This window comes from Heterodontus francisci, chromosome 30 (genome assembly GCF_036365525.1).
Source record: "Heterodontus francisci isolate sHetFra1 chromosome 30, sHetFra1.hap1, whole genome shotgun sequence".
Lineage (NCBI taxonomy): Eukaryota > Metazoa > Chordata > Chondrichthyes > Heterodontiformes > Heterodontidae > Heterodontus > Heterodontus francisci.
Window position 1 is genome coordinate 3,414,336 of NC_090400.1, and position 19,907 is coordinate 3,434,242.

General features: G+C 43.5%; 1 protein-coding gene across 8 annotated transcripts in view; it reads left to right on the forward strand.

Moving 5' to 3' along the window:
• Nucleotides 1-19,907, forward strand: part of LOC137346547 (protein CASP-like) — a 734,295-nt gene that overhangs the window by 334,758 nt on the left and 379,630 nt on the right. For all 8 annotated transcript variants that reach the window (XM_068010023.1, XM_068010028.1, XM_068010027.1 and 5 more), the window contains one exon: nucleotides 10,420-10,557. In XM_068010023.1, the coding sequence (XP_067866124.1) occupies nucleotides 10,420-10,557 (138 nt within the window). The remainder of the gene's footprint in view (nucleotides 1-10,419; nucleotides 10,558-19,907) is intronic.

Genomic DNA, 19,907 nt, shown 5'->3' on the forward strand with positions numbered 1-19,907 from the left:
TCAAAAGCCACTGTAAATTGAGACTATTTTAATTTCTCCAGTGCTAAGTGTTGTTATCAAACCCCAATCTCAGTGATTCTAAACTTACACATAGCACTTCTTGATTTAGAAGCACTGAGATTGAGAGCATGCTTTGGTTGTCTGTCACAAACTCCTTCTCTTCCCAGTTTTCAGTCCATCTCACGCAGGTAATCATTATAGTTCCAGGTCTCGGTCCCCTGCCTTTACGTGTGAGCCGAGTGTGAGTATTGATGAGCTATTTCATTATAGAGGCATGACAGCCAAACCCAATTTTGTGATTTCCTCCAAGGTCACTTGTGCATACTTCGCTTTAGTTATCACTGATCAGTCATGTGGACCCAAAATGATTTTCCCACTCCAATTGACTCATTGGTATCCAGACCTTTTCACTGCCTGAACAGCAACTGAACTTGGTGCCTTCGTATTCTGTGCAAGTGTATGTGAGCTGCACTGTAGAAATGTAAGTTGCTGTAAGGAGAAAAAATGTGAACCTTTATATTAAAAGATATAATTGGCAGGGAAGTACTAAAATTCCTTCATTGTAAAAGATGTTCAGAATTCACAGGCAGTTTAATGCTCATTCTTTCATTTCCATTAATATATTCTCTGTTTCTTCGACTAAATTTTCCCTAGATACTTATACTTTACAATGAAAGTTGAGATATGGAGCAGGGCACTTTTAGTAGAAGTTAGTTTCTGAAATTGCAGTGCATGTGTCAAATACAGAAGAATAAAAAGTTTGTAAAAATGTATAATCCAGCTGACTTGACATGCAGCACTGATATATGCAAATACCAGCTGTGCTAGTGCTTTCCTCAGGTCCTGCTTCCTTAATATGAACCAAAGTATAAACTTGACAGTTTGAGTGCAACTCAGATGCATGCAAATGCCATTTGTAAGCAAACAGTTCTCCTGATATTGAACACATTAGTGAGGCACGTCTTCAGAGTTGCTTACACATTGTAGTTTTTAGTATCCATCTGTTCATCTTCATTAGTGGTCCACATCAGAAAATTTGCATCTCTGATTACACTACCTTTTTATCAAAAATGTAGCTCCATATCAACAGTAACTGCACAGATGTCATTAACATTTTAATATCCATCAAAACATGAAGAATAGATGAAAAATTCCGTTAATGTTGAGCGTCTTCAGAATGTGTTAAAAGCTAAGCTTTTAATATTGCCATAGAATTTTTGTAATTGCAGCACACAATTAAATATGTGCAAATAGTGACTTTTTGCTACTTCTCCAGTGGTGCTCAAAGGTCATTGAGAACAAAACTGATTTACTAATCTGTATGGATTGGGTTGGGGTCAACTGTTCAGCCCAATGCATTCAAACAACCTGACTGCCTCAGGTGACATGCTTATGCTCAGTAGATAGGAGAGCATCACTTCTTTGGTTAACATATACTCCTACTATAACAGCAGCACTGTGTGTTTACTCCTTACATTTAGGTGTGTAACTCAGAGATGCAACTTTTCTGATGTGAATCACGGCTCAGTTGGTCGCGCTTTTGCCTCCGAGCCAGACGGTTCTAGCTTCAAGTCCCACTCCAGGATTTGAGCACAAAAATCAAGGCTGACGTTCCAGTGCAGTAGTGAGGGAGTGCTGCAATCCTGGAGCTGCTGTCTTTTGGATGAGACGTCCCAAGACTCTAATTCAAAGAAGAAGGGGTGTTTTCACTGGTGTCCAAACCTTTCTTTATCCCTCAACTAACATCACAAGAACAGATTATCTGGTCATTATCACATTGCTGTTTGTGGGAGCTTGCTGTGCGCAAATTGGCTGCTGAGTTTCCTACTTTACATTCTTCTTCTTTGGCCTCCTTGTCTCGAGAGACAATGGGTAAGCGCCTGGAGGTGGTCAGTGGTTTGTGAAGCAGCGCCTGGAGTGGCGATAAAGGCCAATTTTAGAGTGACAGACTCTTCCACAGGTTCTGCAGATAAAATTGGTTGTAGGGGCTGTTGCATAGTTGGCTCTCCCCTTGCACTTCTGTCTTTTTTCCTGCCAACAGCTAAGTCCCTTCGACTCTCCTCTCTTCAGCACCCCCCCCCCCCCCCCCCCATTTATGGCTGTCTGCCAGCTCTGGCGATCATTGGCAATGATCATTGGCTCCGACTTGTGATCAGTGTCACAGGACTTCCTGTCGCGTTTGCAGACATCTTTAAAGCGGAGACATGGACGGCCGGTGGGTCTGATACGAGTGACAAGCTTGCTGTACGATGTGTTCTTGGGGATCCTGCCATCTTCCATGCGGCTGACGTGGCCAAGCCATCTGAAGCGCCGCTGGCTCAGTAGGGTGTATATGCTGGGGATGTTGGCTGTCTCGAGGACATCTGCTTTGGAGATATGGCGCTGCCACCTGATGCCAAGGATTCTTCGGAGGCAGGGAAGTTGGAATGAATTGAGACGTCGTTCTTGGCTGACATATGTTGTCCAGGCCTCGCTGCCGCTGAGCAAGGTACTGAGGACACAGGCTTGATACACTCGGACTTTTGTGTTCCGTGTCAGTGCGCCATTTTCCCACACTCTCTTGGCCAGTCTGGACACAGCAGCGGACACCTTTCCCATGTGCTTGTTTATTTCTGCATCAAGAGACAGGTTACTGGTGATAGTTGAGCCTAGGTAGGTGAACTCTTGAACCACTTCCAGAGCGTGGTCGCCGATATTGATGGATGGATCATTTCTGACGTCCTGTCCCATGATGATCGTTTACTTGAGGCTAATGTTTAGGCCAAATTCGTTGCAGGCAGCTGCAGTCCTGTCGATGAGTCTCTGCAGACACTCTTCTGTGTGGGATGTTAATGCAGCATCGTAAGCAAAGAGGAGTTCCCTGATGAGGACCTTCCGTACTTTGGTCTTCGCTCTTAGACGGGCAAGGTTGAACAACCTGCCATCTGATCTTGTGTGGAGGAAAATTCCTTCTTCTGAAGACTTGAATGCATGTGAGAGCAGCAGGGAGAAGAAGATCCCAGACAGTGTCGGTGCGAGAACACAGCCCTGTTTCACGCCACTCAGGATAGGAAAGAGGTCTGATGAGGCGCTGCTATGCTGAATTGTGCCTTTCATATTGTCATGGAATGAGGTGATGATACTTAGTAGCTTTGGTGGACATCCGATCTTTGCTGGTAGTCTGAAGAGACCACGTCTGCTGACTAGGTCAAAGGCTTTGTTGAGATCTATGAAAGCAACGTAGAGGGGCATCTGTTGTTTGTGGCATTTCTCCTGTAGCTAGCTAAGGGAGAACAGCATGTCAATGGTGAATCTCTATGCTCAAAAGCCACACTGTGCCTCAGGGTGGACACGCTCAGCCAGCTTCTGGAGCCTGTTTAAAATGACTCGAGCGAAGACTTTACCCACTATGCTGAGCAGGGAGATTCCACGGTAGTTGTTGCAGTCACTGCGGTCACCCTTGTTCTTATAAAGGGTGATGATATTGGCATCGCGCGTGTCCTCTGGTACCGTTCCCTCATCCCAGCACAGGCAAAGCAGTTCATGGAGTGCTGAAAGTATAGCGGGCTAGGGACTCTTGATTATTTCAGGGGTAATGCCGTCCTTCCCAGGGGCTCTCCCACTGGCTAGAGAATCAATGTCATCACTGAGTTCCGATTTTGTTGGCTGTTCGTCCATCTCATCCACGACTGGCAGAGACTGGGCTGCATTGAGGGTGATCTTAGTGACAACATTTTCCCTGGAGTACAGTTCTAGGTAGTGCTCCACCCAGCGGTCCATTTGCTTGCGTTGGTCAGTGATCGTGCCCCCTGATTTCGACTTGAGGGGGGCGATCTTCCTGATGGTTGGCCCAAAAGTTCTCTCAGTGCCATCATGCATCCCTCTGATGTTTCCGTTGTCGGAGGCCAGCTGAATACGAATGCATAGGTGTTGCCAGTAGTTATTTGCGCAGTGCCTGGCTGTTCTTTGTGCAGCGCTTCTGGCTGCTTTAAGTGCTACGGTTGTTTACTCGCTGGGGGCTTTCTTGTAGTTCAACAGTGCAATGCGCTTAGCGGCTATGACAGGTTCCAGCTCTTCAAAGTGAGATTGAAACCAGTCTGCATTCTGCTTCTCACATTTGCCACAGGTGGTCACTGCTGAGTCATAGATGGTGTCTCTGATGTGAGTCCACTTGGTCTCTGCATCGCCTGTGGGAGTGTTTTGAAGGGCTTTTTCAAGTGAAATTAGAAACTTACGTAATAGCTGTGGATAAGAAACTCTGCTAGTGTTGATGCGCGGGTGGCCCTTCTGCTTGGAGTGATGCAGCTTCTTTGGTTTGAATGCAACCTTGCTGCGCACCAGGGAGTGATTGGTGTCGCAGTCCGCACTGTGGAAGCTGCGTATGATTTGAATGCTGTTCATAGAGGCTTGCCTTGTGACGATGAGGCCCAGCTGGTGCCAACGACGTGATCTTGGGTGTCTCCATGAAACCTGGTGACGGTTTAGTATGAAAGAACGAGTTGGTGATGCAGAGGTTATGATAGGTACACAACTCCAGCAGTCTCTGTCCATTCTCATTCATCCTTCCAATGCCATCGCGCCCAAGGCAGGAGGGCTACTTTACATTAGTGACTTCAAAAGTACTCATTGGCTGTAAAGTGATTTGAGAAGTCCGTTGGTTGTAAAAGACGCTATATAAATGCAAGTCTGTCTTTCTTTTCCTGGACTGTGTTTAGCAAAGTAAATACAGATGAAGGAAGCCTTAAAGAATTAATTCTCATTTATGCAGTTTCTGATTGTGCATAATCATTGATCTAGAAATGTACAAGCAGTGTGTATTGCCTTTTTCCCCCAGAACAGGTACAGCAAGTAATTAAGAAGGCAAATGGTATGTTGGCTTTTGTTACAAGAGGATTTGAGTATTGTAGTAAAGATGTCTTACTGCAATTGTACAGAGCCTTGGTGAGACCACATCTGGAGTATTGTCTGCAGCTTTGGACTCCTTTTGTAAAGAAAAATATACTTGCCATAGAAGAAGTGCAACAGAGATTCTCCAAACTAATTCCTGGAGTGGAGGGATTGTCCTATGAAGAAAGATTAAATAGACTGGGCCTTTATTCTCTGGAATTTAGAAGAATGAGAGGTGATCTCATTCAAACATATAAGATTCTTACTGGGCTCAACAGGGTTGATGCAGAAAGGATTTTTCCCTGGCTGGGGAGTCTAGAACCAAGGGACACAGTCTCAGAATAAGGAGCATGCGATGAGATAAGGAGGAATTTCTTCACTCAGAGGGTGGTGAATCTTTGGAATTCTCTGTCCCAGAGGGCTGTGGAAGCTCAATCATTGAGTATGTTTAAGACTGAGATCAATAGATTTCTATATATTAAAAACATCAAGGGATATGGGGATAACGCGGGAAAGAGACGTTGAGGTAGATGATCGGTCATGATCTCATTGAATGGCGGAGTGGGCTCGAAGGGCTTAAATGGCCTTCCTCTTTTTCCGTTCCTTCCTTTTTGGCCTCCTTGTCTCGAGAGACCATGGGTAAGTGCCTAGAGGTGGTCAGTGGTTTGTGGAGCAGTGCCTGGAGTGGCTATAAAGGCCAATTCTAGAGTGACAGACTCTTCCATAGGTGCTGCAGGTAAAGTTGGTTGTTGGGGCTGTTACACAGTTGGTTCTCTCCTTACACTTCTGTCTCTTTTCCTGCCAACTGCTGAGTCTCTTCGACTCGCCTCTCTTCAGCCCCGCCTTTATAGCTGTCTGCCAGCTCTGGCGATCGCTGGCAACTGGCTCCCACGACTTGTAGTCAGTGTTGCAGGACTTCATGTCACTTTTGCAAACGTCTTTAAAGTGGAGACATGGATGGCCGGTGGGTCTGATACAGTGATGAGCTCGCTGTACAATGCGTCCTTGGGGATCCTGCCATCTTCCATGCGGCTCACGTGGCCAAGCCATCTCAAGCGCCGTTGGCTCAGTAGGGCGTTTATGCTGGGGATGTTGGCTGCCTCGAGGACTTCTGTGTTGGAGATACGGTTTTGCCACCTGATGCCAAGGATTCTCTGGAGACAGCGAAGATGGAATGCGTTGAGACGTCGCTCTTGGCTGACCTACGTTGTCCAGGCCTCGCTATCGTAGAGCAAGGTATTGAGGACACAGGCTTGAAACACTTGGACTTTTGTGTTCCGTGTCAGTGCGCCATTTTCCCACACCCTCTTGGCCAGTCTGGACATAGCAGCGGACGCCTTTCCCATGAGCTTGTTGATTTCTACATCGAGAGACAGGTTACTGGTGATGTTTGAGTCTAGGTAGGTGAATTCTTGAACCACTTCCAGAATGTAGTCGCCGATATTGATGGATGGACCATTTCTGACATCCTGTCCCATGATCGTTTTCTTGAAACTGATGGTTAGGCCAAGTTCGTTGCAGGCAGCCACAAGCCTGTCGATGAGTCTCTGCCGACACTCTTCCGTGTGGGATGTTAATGCAAGCTCCCGCTCTTATTTCTTATGTTCTTCACATCCGTACTTTTCTGTTGCATTTACAAATCATTATCAAGTCCCCAGTTTTGCTCCTTACATATAATAGTAATCTGAAACTCTTAAATGCAAGTCTTGTTAAAAGCAACTGTCTATCTGTTCAGCTGTTATATATCAGAGTTACCTTGTAGTTCCTATCACTAAGAATTGCTTCAGAGTTTTCACAACTAATTTCAAATGCATTTGGCCTCCAGTTCCCACACAATCTCCCTCTCGGATTGAGCACAGCTCACCGTGACATTTGGGTTCAGCCACTGTTCCCAGTGTGCAGATGATTTTCTCACCCCTCCCTCCTCCCTCATTGGAGCAGATGTTGGTAATGGCCTACACAGTTGACTTGATCAAGATCAAGTTATCAAGTTTTGATCAAGGTGTACTCTGGCATGGTCATGTTTCGGGGATTTAAAAAAATTCTCCAGAAAGGATTTGGGGGATGAAAAAATGATTTTCAAGTTTGGGTTTTAAAACAGAATGGATTTGTATTTTAAAAAAAGAAAGCCACTGGCTGCATGAACTTGTAGAATGTTACAGCCATTTGTTGTTACTGATACCTAGGGAAATTGGAAACAATCGCAGATTCATTATCTCATCTCAGGCTCCTAATAAACATTTATACCAAAGGGGATGGAATGTCCCTTCCTGTCAAGCCTTACCTCAGCATGTGTTTGCTCAATCCTCCTTCAGAGCAAGTAAAGTAGTACACATGTGTACAATGTGATTATCAGCGTCAGGTTGCAAGGGGATGAACACTGCTCTGCAGTTTGAGTTAAATCTCTTTGAAATAAAGCTTCGGTTAAAAATTAATAAAAGTGTTTGAATACTTTGCCTCAATTTTTCAAAGCAGAGTGTGATAGATGATAACATTAAGGTGGACTTGATTGCAGGTTATGTGGCAGCATTAACAAGCTGTTGGTTAACAAACAGAAAACAGAGTGTAGTGGTTAATGGATGTATATTGGACTGGAGCGATGTTGAGTGGCCCCCACCTCCAGCGTCTCAATATATGTAAACAATTAGAGCGTGGCTATGTAGAAGGGTTAAAATACTAATTGGCAGGGAACACAAAAATAGATAGCATGGTTAACTGTGAAGAGAACTTTAAGGACATTCAATGTGATACATTTTGGGAGGATAATGAGAGGAAATATAAAATAAGTGGTAAACCTTTAAAAGAAGCTGAACAGAGAGAAGTGGGGTTTGCAGATACACAAATCTTGAAAAGTGGGAGGAGAAGTTGATTTTTTTTAAAATGTAGGTTTCTAGGTTTAATAACTAAGGGCATAGAGTGCAAGAGCAAAGAGGTAATGCTAAACCTGGGCAATTCATTGACAGTAAGTGCATAGGGACACCACCACCTGCAAGTCGTAAAGTCATAACGACACTGAAGGAGGCTATTCGGCCCATCAAGTCCATGCCAGCTCTCTGTAGAGCAACCGTCAGTCACATTTTTTCACTTTATTCCCCTAGCCCTGTAAGTTTATTCCCCTCAAGTGTCCATCCACTTTTCTTTTGAAATCATCGCCTTCGCTTCCACCACCCTCATTGACAGTGTTGCAGGTCATTACCACTCGCTATGTAAAAAATGTTCTGCCTCACATTCCTGCTGCATCTCTTGCCTGAAATCTTAAATCTGTGTCCCCTTGTATCATCAGCTAAAGGGAATAACTTATCTTTTATTACCTTATCTAAACTTGTCATAATTTTGTACATCTCTATCGAGAACAACCCCAGTACCCCTCCAAGTTAAACACATCCGAACTTGGAGCTATATTGCTGATCCTTAACTGTTGTTGGGTCAAAATCCTGGAGCTCCCTCCCTGACAGCACTGTGGGTGTACCCGCACCATGTGGACAGCAGTGGTTTAAGAACGTGGCTCACCGGCACCTTCTCGAGGGCAATTAAGGATAGGCAATCTATGCTGGTGTTGGTAGCGACACTCACATCCCATAAACAAATAAAACAAAAAGGCTACAGTTAGAATATTGTCTCCAGTTTTGTGCTTTGCTTGGGAAAAGATTTGACAGCCATGGAGAGGATGCAGAAGAGATGATACAAGTGATAACAAAGTAATTGAACAGAATCAGCTTTTCATTTTGTTAATCTAGTTTTGAGATAGGTAGTGTTTTGGAATTTTAAAATCTAGGTTATGGAATTCATCATAAATGATCCTTTTTTTTTAAAGGTTCAGCAGAAATAACATTCAAAAGACACAACTTATAGAGCTGCTACTGATGGAATCCTATTTTGTGTTTGGATATGTCTTTTAATTGAAAAAACTGAGGTTAAGACAAAAAGTAGTTTTTTTTCTTCTGTGAAGGCTGGAGCAACGGTGCTCACCCCTGACCTTAAAACAAGTTGCCCACAGAGATCTAGATCTAGCGATCACTGTGCTGTGGTTTTCTGCTTTCCTGATGCCATTTTAAATCTGGCGCCAAGTCAAGAAGACCTGCAGGCATCCAGCAGCACTGATGTTAGCAAGCAGGGTAAGCAGCCAATCATATTGAGACGGCAAACCAGGAATTTGAAAGAACTGATTATCCTTCACTTTTAATTTAGATTTTCAGAAAGCTAAATAAATGTTTATCATTGGATTAAGATACACGCTAAAATATCATAACTTAGAAATGTGGGTTTTTTTTTTATCATAGTTGAGAAATTTGAAATTCCACAAATATAACATTACTCTTTCAGCTCTAGTGGGGCTGTTTAACAGTAATTATGAACTTTGTACGCAATTAAAAACTCAGCTACACCTCATTGAACAAGGTGTAGCTTTTCAAGGGTATTTACCGCGAAACTTAGCGTAAAAGTGGAAAGTTTTGTAAATTCACTCATTGCTGTCAGTTTCAGTAGAGTAATGACGGTGGACAATGACAATGACGATTTCGCCGTCGCTGCCACCACAAAATCCGAGCCGTTATTACAGACTGAAAATAGTGTCATATGATTTTGCAGGAAAGTCTCAGTTTTTCCATGAATCTGTTATTGGTCAAAAGAAAAACCAAGTTGAACTCTCAAGTTTAATACCTCAATTCCCATGTAGTGCTATATGTTTACTGATGGTCCATAACAATACAAAAGGCCACTGAAAACTGTCCATGAACAATTGTTGGTTTTATTACTGTTGAAGCTTGGTTACTTCAGGATGTTTTGAAATGAGAAATTTAAAAGTTGCAATTTTGATATTCTGATGTGTCAGGATTGGTATGTCATTGTTGTCTTCCAAGCTGCTTCTAACCAACAATCCAATACTGAAGGGGTGACTGAAAGAAGACAGTAAATATACAGATATTAACCTTAACATTTATGATTCTGTGGTCTAATTTTCCAGAGCAGCCATGACTGGCACTGTGTAAAACACAAAAGCAAAGTTGCCTTCATTGCACTTTTCCACTGATTGTGAGCCCATCAGGGTTTCTTTTTTTAAAAGATTGTAATCCAAACTCATTAAAAAGGTAAACTGCGTGTTATAGGTTGTGATTTCTAATCACAGTCTAATATGTATGCTGGTGTTACTGTTGCAAAAACCACGGTAACCAGGAAAACAGTCCAGTTGTTAACAACAAGTCAGAGTTGCAAAGGGTCCATTTTTATTTTCTTTCCCCCTCAGTAACAGGGATTTGAAAAATGTATCTACTATGCGCTCCGTTTACTATTGTGCTCCTATTAGAGGTTTGATCCTACTCAGGTTATGAGCAAAGTGCTGGGGAGGAGTTCAGGAATGTTGTGATAGTCAATGAAGAAGTTCCACCAATTAATTAAAGTTGTGTAAGGCCATTTCTAATGCCCCGTGGCTGCTCTGGGAAATTAGACCCACGTAATCATAAGTATTGTTAAGGTGAATATCTGTATATTTACTGTCTTCTATTTTTTTGCCTAGAGGATTAATTGTGCTGATTTAGCTCTGTTATTGGTTTGCAGATCCTGTTCCAGCATTAGACCTAGGACAACAACTCCAGTTGAAAGTCCAACGTATGCATGATATTGAAACAGAGAATCAAAAACTGCGGGAAACACTTGAGGAATACAACAAGGAGTTTGCAGAAGTCAAGAATCAGGGTAAGGGTTTGACAATTCCACTTTGCGTTAAATCTATAAATACTGACTGTTTCAAGGCCATATCGTGATGTCATTATCTCAATAATGTCATTTAGATTTGTGTTACAATTGTCATGAAGGTGCTTCCATTATTAATATTTTTGAGGACTTGTGTTTAAAAGATTGTGAAAATTAGTTCATTTGGAAGACTGAGGAGATGCCTGGATTTTCTTTTAAAGGGTTACTGGAAGGACACAATGAATTAAAAAAAATACTTGCTGGAAGAGACAATGAAGTGCTAAAACAAACATAAAGAGCCTTTGCTGGCTATTGGAGTTGTTTACAGAGAAGTCACATGTCTAGATTTATGGTTGTCAGGAGTTTTGGCTTTTTGATTTGGCTGGACTGTTTGAATGCTCAGTTAGTGTGTAGCCTGCTAAGAGAGAAGCCACACAACTCATACTTTTCCACCTGTTCTGGAAAATCTTCTGAAAATCCCGTGTGATAGCTGAAACCACTGATGCAGTAATTCTCCTGAAAAGCCTCCCAAGACTACTACTCGACGTCTCCTGAACAGAACTGCTCCAGAAAGATTCCAGTGACAGCCGTCTATGTATACCCGGTTGTCAGACCAAAGGCCATCTGGAACATTCTGTGTCATATCTTTTTTCTTCAAGAATTGACAATAACTTGACCAAACTATTGTTTTTAAAGTTGATTTCTGCAGAGCCAGATTTTCCATTTTTCCTTTGTGTGCGTGTGTGTTAGGTTATTATTTTTATTTTATTTTATTTTTTCTATTTTTTTTATAGAAGGGTATGTATTTATACTTTCATATTTCAAACTGTATGTTAATAAGCTTTGCATCTTTATTGAATAAGTCTTGTTTTATAATAAATCAATAATTTTGTTGCTTGCTAAAGAAACCTGGTTGGCGGATTTTTTTAAATTCTGAAACTATTATAGATAAAGTATATAGTTGGCCATATTGGTAACCGGGTAAAACATTTAAACATACATTGTGACCAGTGAAGTAGTGGAACTATAGAAAGACAGTGCACTCCTCCAACCTCAGTTATAACACTATGTGCAAACTAGCGGTACTCTGAGGCTCGCAATCCTTGTGCAGCTCTTCAGGATCTAGAACGTGTCTCTTTTCACACTATTGTTAATTTTCAGGCTCTAACTCCCAATTTGTGCACTTACACTACAGCTGCAACATTGGTGCAAAGCAAAAACACTTCACAGCAATGCTACAGTTGCAGTGTGAATGATCCTTCACCCACACAAAGAAGCTTTTCTATCAGAAAGAGAAACAAAACCCTGAAATGGTACACCTAGACTTGCAAAAACCATTGGACAAAGTTCCACACCAAAGACCAGTAGTTATGTTGAAAGCGGTAAGGATTCAGGGTAAATCTTGGCAGCTAATAAGCAACGGGGTTAAGGCTGGAAAACAACAGGTGCTAATTAGAGGAGTTAATGTTGGGCTGGGGAGGAGGTGCCCCATGTAACTTCTAACCAATACAATAAAAAGGATGTGCATATAGAACAGCAAAATGGTCATTACACACACTCCATGAATAGTATTGAAATAGTTCAGGAAATTGAAAGAGTCTTAATAGCTGCAACACCCAACATGTCCAACAAATGCAGAGCAGCAATCAACAAAGACAATATATTCCTGAATACAGCACAAAACGGTAGTGATAAAACTGTACTGTGGTCTTGCCCAAACTTGAGCACTGTATCCAGTTCTGGTCACCAAGGGTGACATTCAAGAGCTGGAGACTGCATGGAAAAAAGGCTCGCATTTATATAGTGCTTTTCACGACTACCAGGCATCTCAAAGTGCTTTACAGCCAGTGAAGTACTTTTGAAGTGTAATCAGTGTTGTGATGAGAAGAACCAGGAGGCTGTCCCTAGGGTCAGAGGTCTGAGATATGAGGAAAGAGCAGAGAAACCTGAAATTTTCAGCCTATAAAGGAAGCATCTGAGCAGTAATCTTATAGAAGTTGGGGAGATGGTTAAAGGAATGGAAAAGGTAAATCAACAATATTATTTTAAATTAAATTGTGAGATTAGGACAAAGGGACCTTGGTTGAAACGCGTTAAAGGTATCAGGATTGATATCAGGAAGTTCTTCACACAATGTATGGAATAGATTCATATGTTGAATAGTGGGGTAGCTGGAACCATTAATGAAGCAATTAGATGCTGAAATGGGGGAAACTGTAGTGTCATTTCGGATTAACTAATTAAGATGGATTGAATGGCCTTGATCATCTGTAATTATATGGTGAGCAAGACATTTGCTGCCAAGTCTTTGTTGGGTTTATTACATTTTGTAACTAAATCCCAATCTTTTTGAATGCGGCTCCTCGTGGTCCCACGCAGTTTTCCAGTGACTCTTAACTGGATGAAGGTTGAACATCACTGACCTAAAGCAGTGGGAATTAGTGCCCATTCAACAACACTAGACAGCTTTTCCTGTTGTAGTTAAGCAGCAAAGAAATTAGCTGAGAAATGTTCAGGTAGATTCTGTGAATACATCAGGGGCGGCGCAGTGGTTAGCACCGCAGCCTCACAGCTCCAGTGACCCGGGTTCGATTCCGGGTACTGCCTGTGTGGAGTTTGCAAGTTCTCCCTGTGTCTGCGTGGGTTTTCTCCGGGTGCTCCGGTTTCCTCCCACAAGCCAAAAGACTTGCAGATTGATAGGTAAATTGGCCATTATAAATTGTCACTAGTATAGGTAGGTGGTAGTGAAATATCGGGACAGGTGGGGATGTTTGGTAGGAATATGGAATTAGTGTAGGATTAGTATAAATGGGTGGTTGATGTTCGGCACAGACTTGGTGGGCCGAAGGGCCTGTTTCAGTGCTGTATCTCTAATCTAAAAAAAAAATAAGTATGCATTAAAAGTGTGTAGTTCTTAGTTGTTGGTAGCACAGTACAGGGTGGGTTGTCACTGCTTCATTATCTTTAGATGATGCAGGAGGGAAGGAAAACATTTTTTTTGTGTGTCTTGTAACACTCATATAATGGCAAAAGCAAGACTGGGGAATTAATTCCTACTTTAGACTTCGAAATAGAAGCAATTATCAGTGGCAGTAAAATTAGGAATTAATGCTCACCAAACTCAAATTAATTCAGTCAATTTCACTCAATCATAATTCTCCATGAATGACCTCCGAAAAAGACATACTTGAAAAAGAGTTTTGCATTTGCTACTGAGTTACAGAGCACAATAATGCCTGTTTGATATGACCTGGTACATTGACACTGGTATGTGCTTCAGAGCATTGCAAGCTGCTTATACGTTCTGTGCTAACACTGGGAAGTTTTGAATGTTTGCAGGTGTTCCAACTGATTGCTCAACCAGTTAAGAGTTCAATTTGAAATGCAGCCAGTGCAAAGTTGAACTAGTGTGAGCACAGTCTCGATTTTGCCTACTTCACATTCTAATAGAACTACAGTTTTCATGTTATTGCAGTGGTATAAATGGACTGTTAAGTGCACGGTTCATGGCTTTAGGCTTTGTGTCAATTCTGTACACATCATACAACATACTCGAACTGTTGATCCATCTACTAGTACAGACCTGTCTGTTTGGAATAAAATAATTTTCTATAGTGGCTGCTAAAAGGGGAGAGCAAAAGGGACAGCAACACAACGGGAGTGTGAGAGGAGCAGAGAGTTGCTTCTGTTGCCTCAGATGCCAGGGTGAGGCTGTAACAGAGCAGGTCCACAAATCCTTGAAGATGATTGGGGATCAGTCAAAAATCATGGTTCATTTCAGAATCAAAGATTGAAGGTAAAAAGGGATTCAGTCTCAGCAATTGTTCCAATTGTTAGTTTAAGATCAAGAAACAGGACCTCAAAGTTAGTAAGGCCAGATGTTAGCTTGTACAGAAGTAGCCAGATTAGGGAGGTAAATGCATGGCTGGAGATGTGGTGTCAGAGCGAAAGGTTCAGATCCCCCTACTTCTCTCTCTGTCTTCCCCTGGGAAAAAAACTCTCCCAATTCACTTACAACGGTAATTTCAAAATTCCAACTGTCTAGCTTTTGGCCTTTCATTCACCACAACATTTCTGCAGTTACCGAACTGTTCAACCATACCCTCATCTCCACCATTGATATTTTTGTCCTCATTAAACCATTTTTCTCTCTCGTCCTGGCTGCCTTGGTATGACCCTCATCTCAGCTTCCTTAAATCCAAGGGACGCAGACTTGAACATACTTACTTCACACTAAGTATATGCTCCATTTTGTGTGGCACTGCCACTGTGCTAAATGGGATCGATTCAGAACGGATCTAGTGGCTCAAAACTGGGCATCTATGAGGCACTGTGGGCCATCAGTAGCAGCCAAATTGTATGTAACTACAATCTAACCTCCGGGCCCAGCATATCCCTCACTCTACCATTACCATCAAGCCAGGGGACCAATCCTGGTTTAATGAAGAGCAGCATCAGGCAAACCTAAAAATGAGTTGCCAACTGGTGAGGATACAACACAGCATAGAGTATAAAAATAGGCAAGTCATGCTGCAGCTGTACAGAACTTTAGTTAGGCCACACTTAGAATATTGTGTGCAATTCTGGTCGCCACACTACCAGAAGGACGTGGAGGCTTTGGAGAGGGTACAGAAGAGGTTTACCAGGATGTTGCCTGGTCTGGAGGGCATTAGCTATGAGGAGAGGTTGGATAAACTCGGATTGTTTTCACTGGAACGACGGAGGTGGAGGGGCAACATGATAGAGGTTTACAAAGTTATAAGCGGCACGGACAGAGTGGATAGTCAGAAGCTTTTTCCCAGGGTGTAAGAGTCGGTTACTAGGGGACATAGGTTTAAGGTGAGAGGGGCAATGTTTAGAGGGGATGTGCGAGGCACGTTCTTTACACAGAGGGTGGTGAGTGCCTGGAACTTGTTGCCGGGGGAGGTGGTGGAAGCAGGTACCATAGAGACGTCTAAGGGGCATTTTGACAAATACATGAATAGGATGGGAATAGAGGGATACGGACCCCTTAAGTGCAGAAGGTTTTAGTTTAGGCAGGCATCAAGATTGGCGCAGGCTTGGAGGGCCGAATGGCCTGTTCCTGTGCTGTACTGTTCTTTGTTCTTTTGACTACGTGCATACTGAGCAGTAGAAACAGCTCACTATAGACAGAGTTAATCAATTCAATAACCAATGGATCAGATCAAAGCTCTGCAGTCCTGTCACATCCAGTCATGAATGGTGGTGGACAATTAAACAGTGAATCGGAGGAGAAGGTTCCACAAACCACAATATTGGCAGAGTCCAGCATGTCAGTGTAAAAGACAAGGCTGAAGCATTTGCAACCATCTTCGACCGGAAGTGCCAACTGGATGATCCATCTCAGCCTCCTCCTGAGATCCCCAACATCATAGATGCCAGTCTTCAGCCAATTCGATTTATTCCACGTGCTATCAAGAAATGGCTGAAGGCACTGGATACAGCAAAGGCTATGGGCCCTGACAACATCTGTATTGTACTACTGAAACCTTGTGGTCCAGAACGAGCCATGGCCCTAGTCAAACTGTTCCAGTACAGCTACAGCACTAGTTTAGTTTAGAGATACAGCACTGAAACAGGCCCTTCGGCCCACCGAGTCTGTGCCGACCATCAACCACCCATTTATACTAATCCTACACTAATCCCATATTCCTATCACATCCCCACCTGTCCCTATATTTCCCTACCACCTATCTACACTAGGGGCAATTTATAATGGCCAATTTACCTACCAACCTGCAAGTCTTTTGGCTTGTGGGAGGAAACCGGAGCACCCGGAGAAAACCCACGCAGACACGGGGAGAACTTGCAAACTCTACACAGGCAGTACCCAGAATTGAACTCGGGTCGCTGGAGCTGTGAGGCTGCGGTGCTAACCACTGCGCCACTACACCTAACAATGTGGAAAATTGCCTAGGTATGTCCACAAAAAGGTCAAATCCAATCTGACCAATTACCGCCCAATCAGTTGACTCTCAATTGCCAGTAAAGTGGTAGAAGGTTGTTGACAGTGCTATCAAGTGGCAATTACTCAGCAATGACCTGCTGACCGATACACATTTTGGATTCTGCCAGGGCCACTTGGCTCCAGACCTCATTACAGCTATGGTCCAAACTTGGACAAAAGATCTGAATTCCAGAGGTGAGGTGAGAGTTGGCTGCCCTTGATATCAAGGCAGCATTTGACCGAGTGTGGCATCTAGGGGCCTTAGCAAAACTGGAGTCAATGGGAATCGGAGGTAAGTTCTCCACTGGTTGGAATCATATCAACACAAAGGAAGATGGTTGTAGTTGTTGGAGGCCAATCATCTCAGCCCCAGAAAATGCTGGTGGAGTTCCTCGGGGAAGTCCCCTAGGTCCAGTCATCTTCAACTGATTGATCAATGACCTTCCCTCCAACATGGGGTGGCACAGTGGCGCACTGCAGCCTCACAGCTCCAGGGTCCCGGGTTCAATTCTGGGTACTGCCTGTGCGGAGTTTGAAAGTTCGCCCTCTGACCGTGTGGGTTTTCACCGGGTGCTCTGGTTTCCTCCCACAGCCGAAGACTTGCAGGTGATAGGTAAATTGGCGATTGTAAATTGCCCCTAGTGTAGGTAGGTGGTAGGGAATATGGGATTACTGTAGGGTTAGTATAAATGGGTGGTTCTTGGTCGGCACAGACTCGGTGGGCCGAAGGGCCTGTTTCAGTGCTGTATCTCTAAATAAATAAATAGGGTCAGAAGTGGGGATGTTCGCTGATGATTACAGTGTTCAGTATCATTCGCAACTCCTCAGATACTGAAGCAGTTGATGCCCGCATGCTGCAAGATCTGAACAGCATTCAGGCTTGAGCTGTTAAGTGGCAAGTAATATTCACACCACGCAAGTGCCAGCCAATGACCATCTCCAACAAGAGAGTATTTGACCATCTCCAACAAGACCGAATTTGACTCACTCCCCTTGATGATCAATGGCATTGCCATTGTTGAATCCCCCATCATCAACATCCTGGGGGCCATCGTTGACCTGAAACTTAACTGGAGAAGTGGCTGCAGAGTTAGTAGATGCATTAGTTGTGATCTTCCCAAATTCCCTAGATTCTGGAAAGGTCCCACTGGATTGGAAAATAGCTCATGTAACACCTCTATTCAAGAAAGGAGGGAGCTAGAAAACAGGAAAATATAGGCCAGTTAGCCTAACATCTGTCATGGGGAAAATGCTAGAATCCATTACTAAGGAGGTTATAGCAGGACATTTAGAAAATCATGATACAATCAGACAGAGTCAACATGGTTTTGTGAAAGGGAAATCATGTTTGACTAATTTATCAGAGTTATTTGAGGAAGTAACAAGCAATGTGGGTAAAGGGGAACCTGTACCTTCTGGGAGCGGAGTGGACCCGCTGGGAGAAAGCCGGGCAAGAGAAGAGGATAAATTGAGCCTGAGGATCGCGGCCCAGTCACTTACCTTCCAGGAGCAGGGAGCACTCCAGGCGCACTGGAGTTTTTGACAAAAAAAGAAAAAGACAACAGTGACATCACAGGAAAGCTGCAAGGTGATTGGTTGGTGAGTAACTGTTGTTAGGGAATAACTCTAAATAGCTGAGTAAGTAACTAAAAGTAAAGGAAAGGTCTACAGTTTTTTTTAATATAGTAGGTAGTTTTTTTGAGGGAATCAAGGTCCCTAGTGTAAATAATCTAATTTTTGGGTAATTTAACGGGATAAATTAAGGGTAAGTCATGGCAGGGCAGCTCGGCAACGTGGAGTGCTTCTGTGCAATGTGGAAAGTCAGGGATACTTCCAGTGTCCAGGGTGAACATGTGTGCAGGAAGTGTCTCCAGCTGCAGCTACACTAAATCCATATTTCGGATCTGTAGCAGCGGCTGGAAACACTGTGAAGCATCCGCGAGGCTGAGATCATCGTGGATAACACGTACAGGGAGATGGTCACACCGCAGGTAAAGACTGCTCAGGCAGAAAGGGAATGGGTGACCGCCAGGCAGAGTAGAAGAACTAGGCAGGTAGTGCAGGGTCCATCTCCCTCTCTAACAGATTTTCCGCTTTGGATACTGTTGGGGGAGATAGCTTCTCAGGGGAATGCAGCAAGAGCCAAGTCTGTGGCACCACAGGTGGCTCAGCTGTCAGGAGGGGAGGAAAAGGAGTGGGAGAGCTATCGTGTTAGGGGATTCTACCGTAAGGGGTACAGATAGGCGTTTCTGCAGGACACTGTGAAGGGGGAGAGTGAACAGTCAGTGTACTGCTGTCTTCAGTGATCTATGGACAAGTACACCAAGATCCCTTTGACCTTCTGTACTTCCTAGGGTCCTACCATCCATTGTATATTCCCTTGCTTTGTTAGTCCTCCCAAAATGCATCACCTCACACTTCTCAGGATTAAATTCCATTTGACACTGCTCCGCCTGTCTTACCAGCCCATCTATATTGTCCTGTAATCTAAGGCTTTCCTCCTCACTATTTACGACACCACCAATTTTTGTGTCATTTGCAAACGTGCTTATCATACATCCTATATTCACGTCTAAATCATTATTGTACACCACAAACAGCGAGGGTCCCAGCACCAATCCCTGCGGTACACCACTGGTCACAGGCTTCCACTCGCAAAAACAACCCTCGACCATCACCTGCCTCCTGCCACTAAGCCAATTTTGGATCCACTTTGCCAAATTGCCCTGGATCCCATGGGCTCTTACCTTCTTAACCAATCTCACATGCGGGACCTTATCAAAAGCTTTACTGAAGTCCATGTAGACGACATCAACTGCTTTACCCTCATCTACACATCTAGTCACCACCTTGGAAAATTCAATCAAATTAGTTAGACACAATCTCTCCCTGACAAAGTAATGCTGACTATCCCTGATTAATCCCTGCCTCTCCACGTGGAGATTAATCCTGTCCCTCAGAATATTTTCCAACCTTTTCCCTACCACTGATGTTAGACTCAGTGGCCTGTAATTACCTGGTTTATCCCTGCTACCCTTCTTGAATAATGGCACCGCATTCGCTGTACTCCAATCCTCTGGTACCTCTCCTGTGGCCAGAGAGGATTTGAACCTTTGTGTCAGAGCCCCTGCTATCGCCTCCCTTGCCTCACATAACAGCTTGGGATACATCTCATCTGGGCGTGGGGTTTTATCCACTTTTAAGCCCGCTAAAACAGCTAATATTTCCTCCCTTTCAATGCTAATATGTTCAAGTATATCACAATCCCCCTCCCTGGATTCTACACCTGCATCGTCCTTCTCCATAGTGAACACAGATGCAAAGTAATCATTTAAAACCTCACCTAAATATAGTTAATATACTTATAAAAAGCCTTAGAATTTTC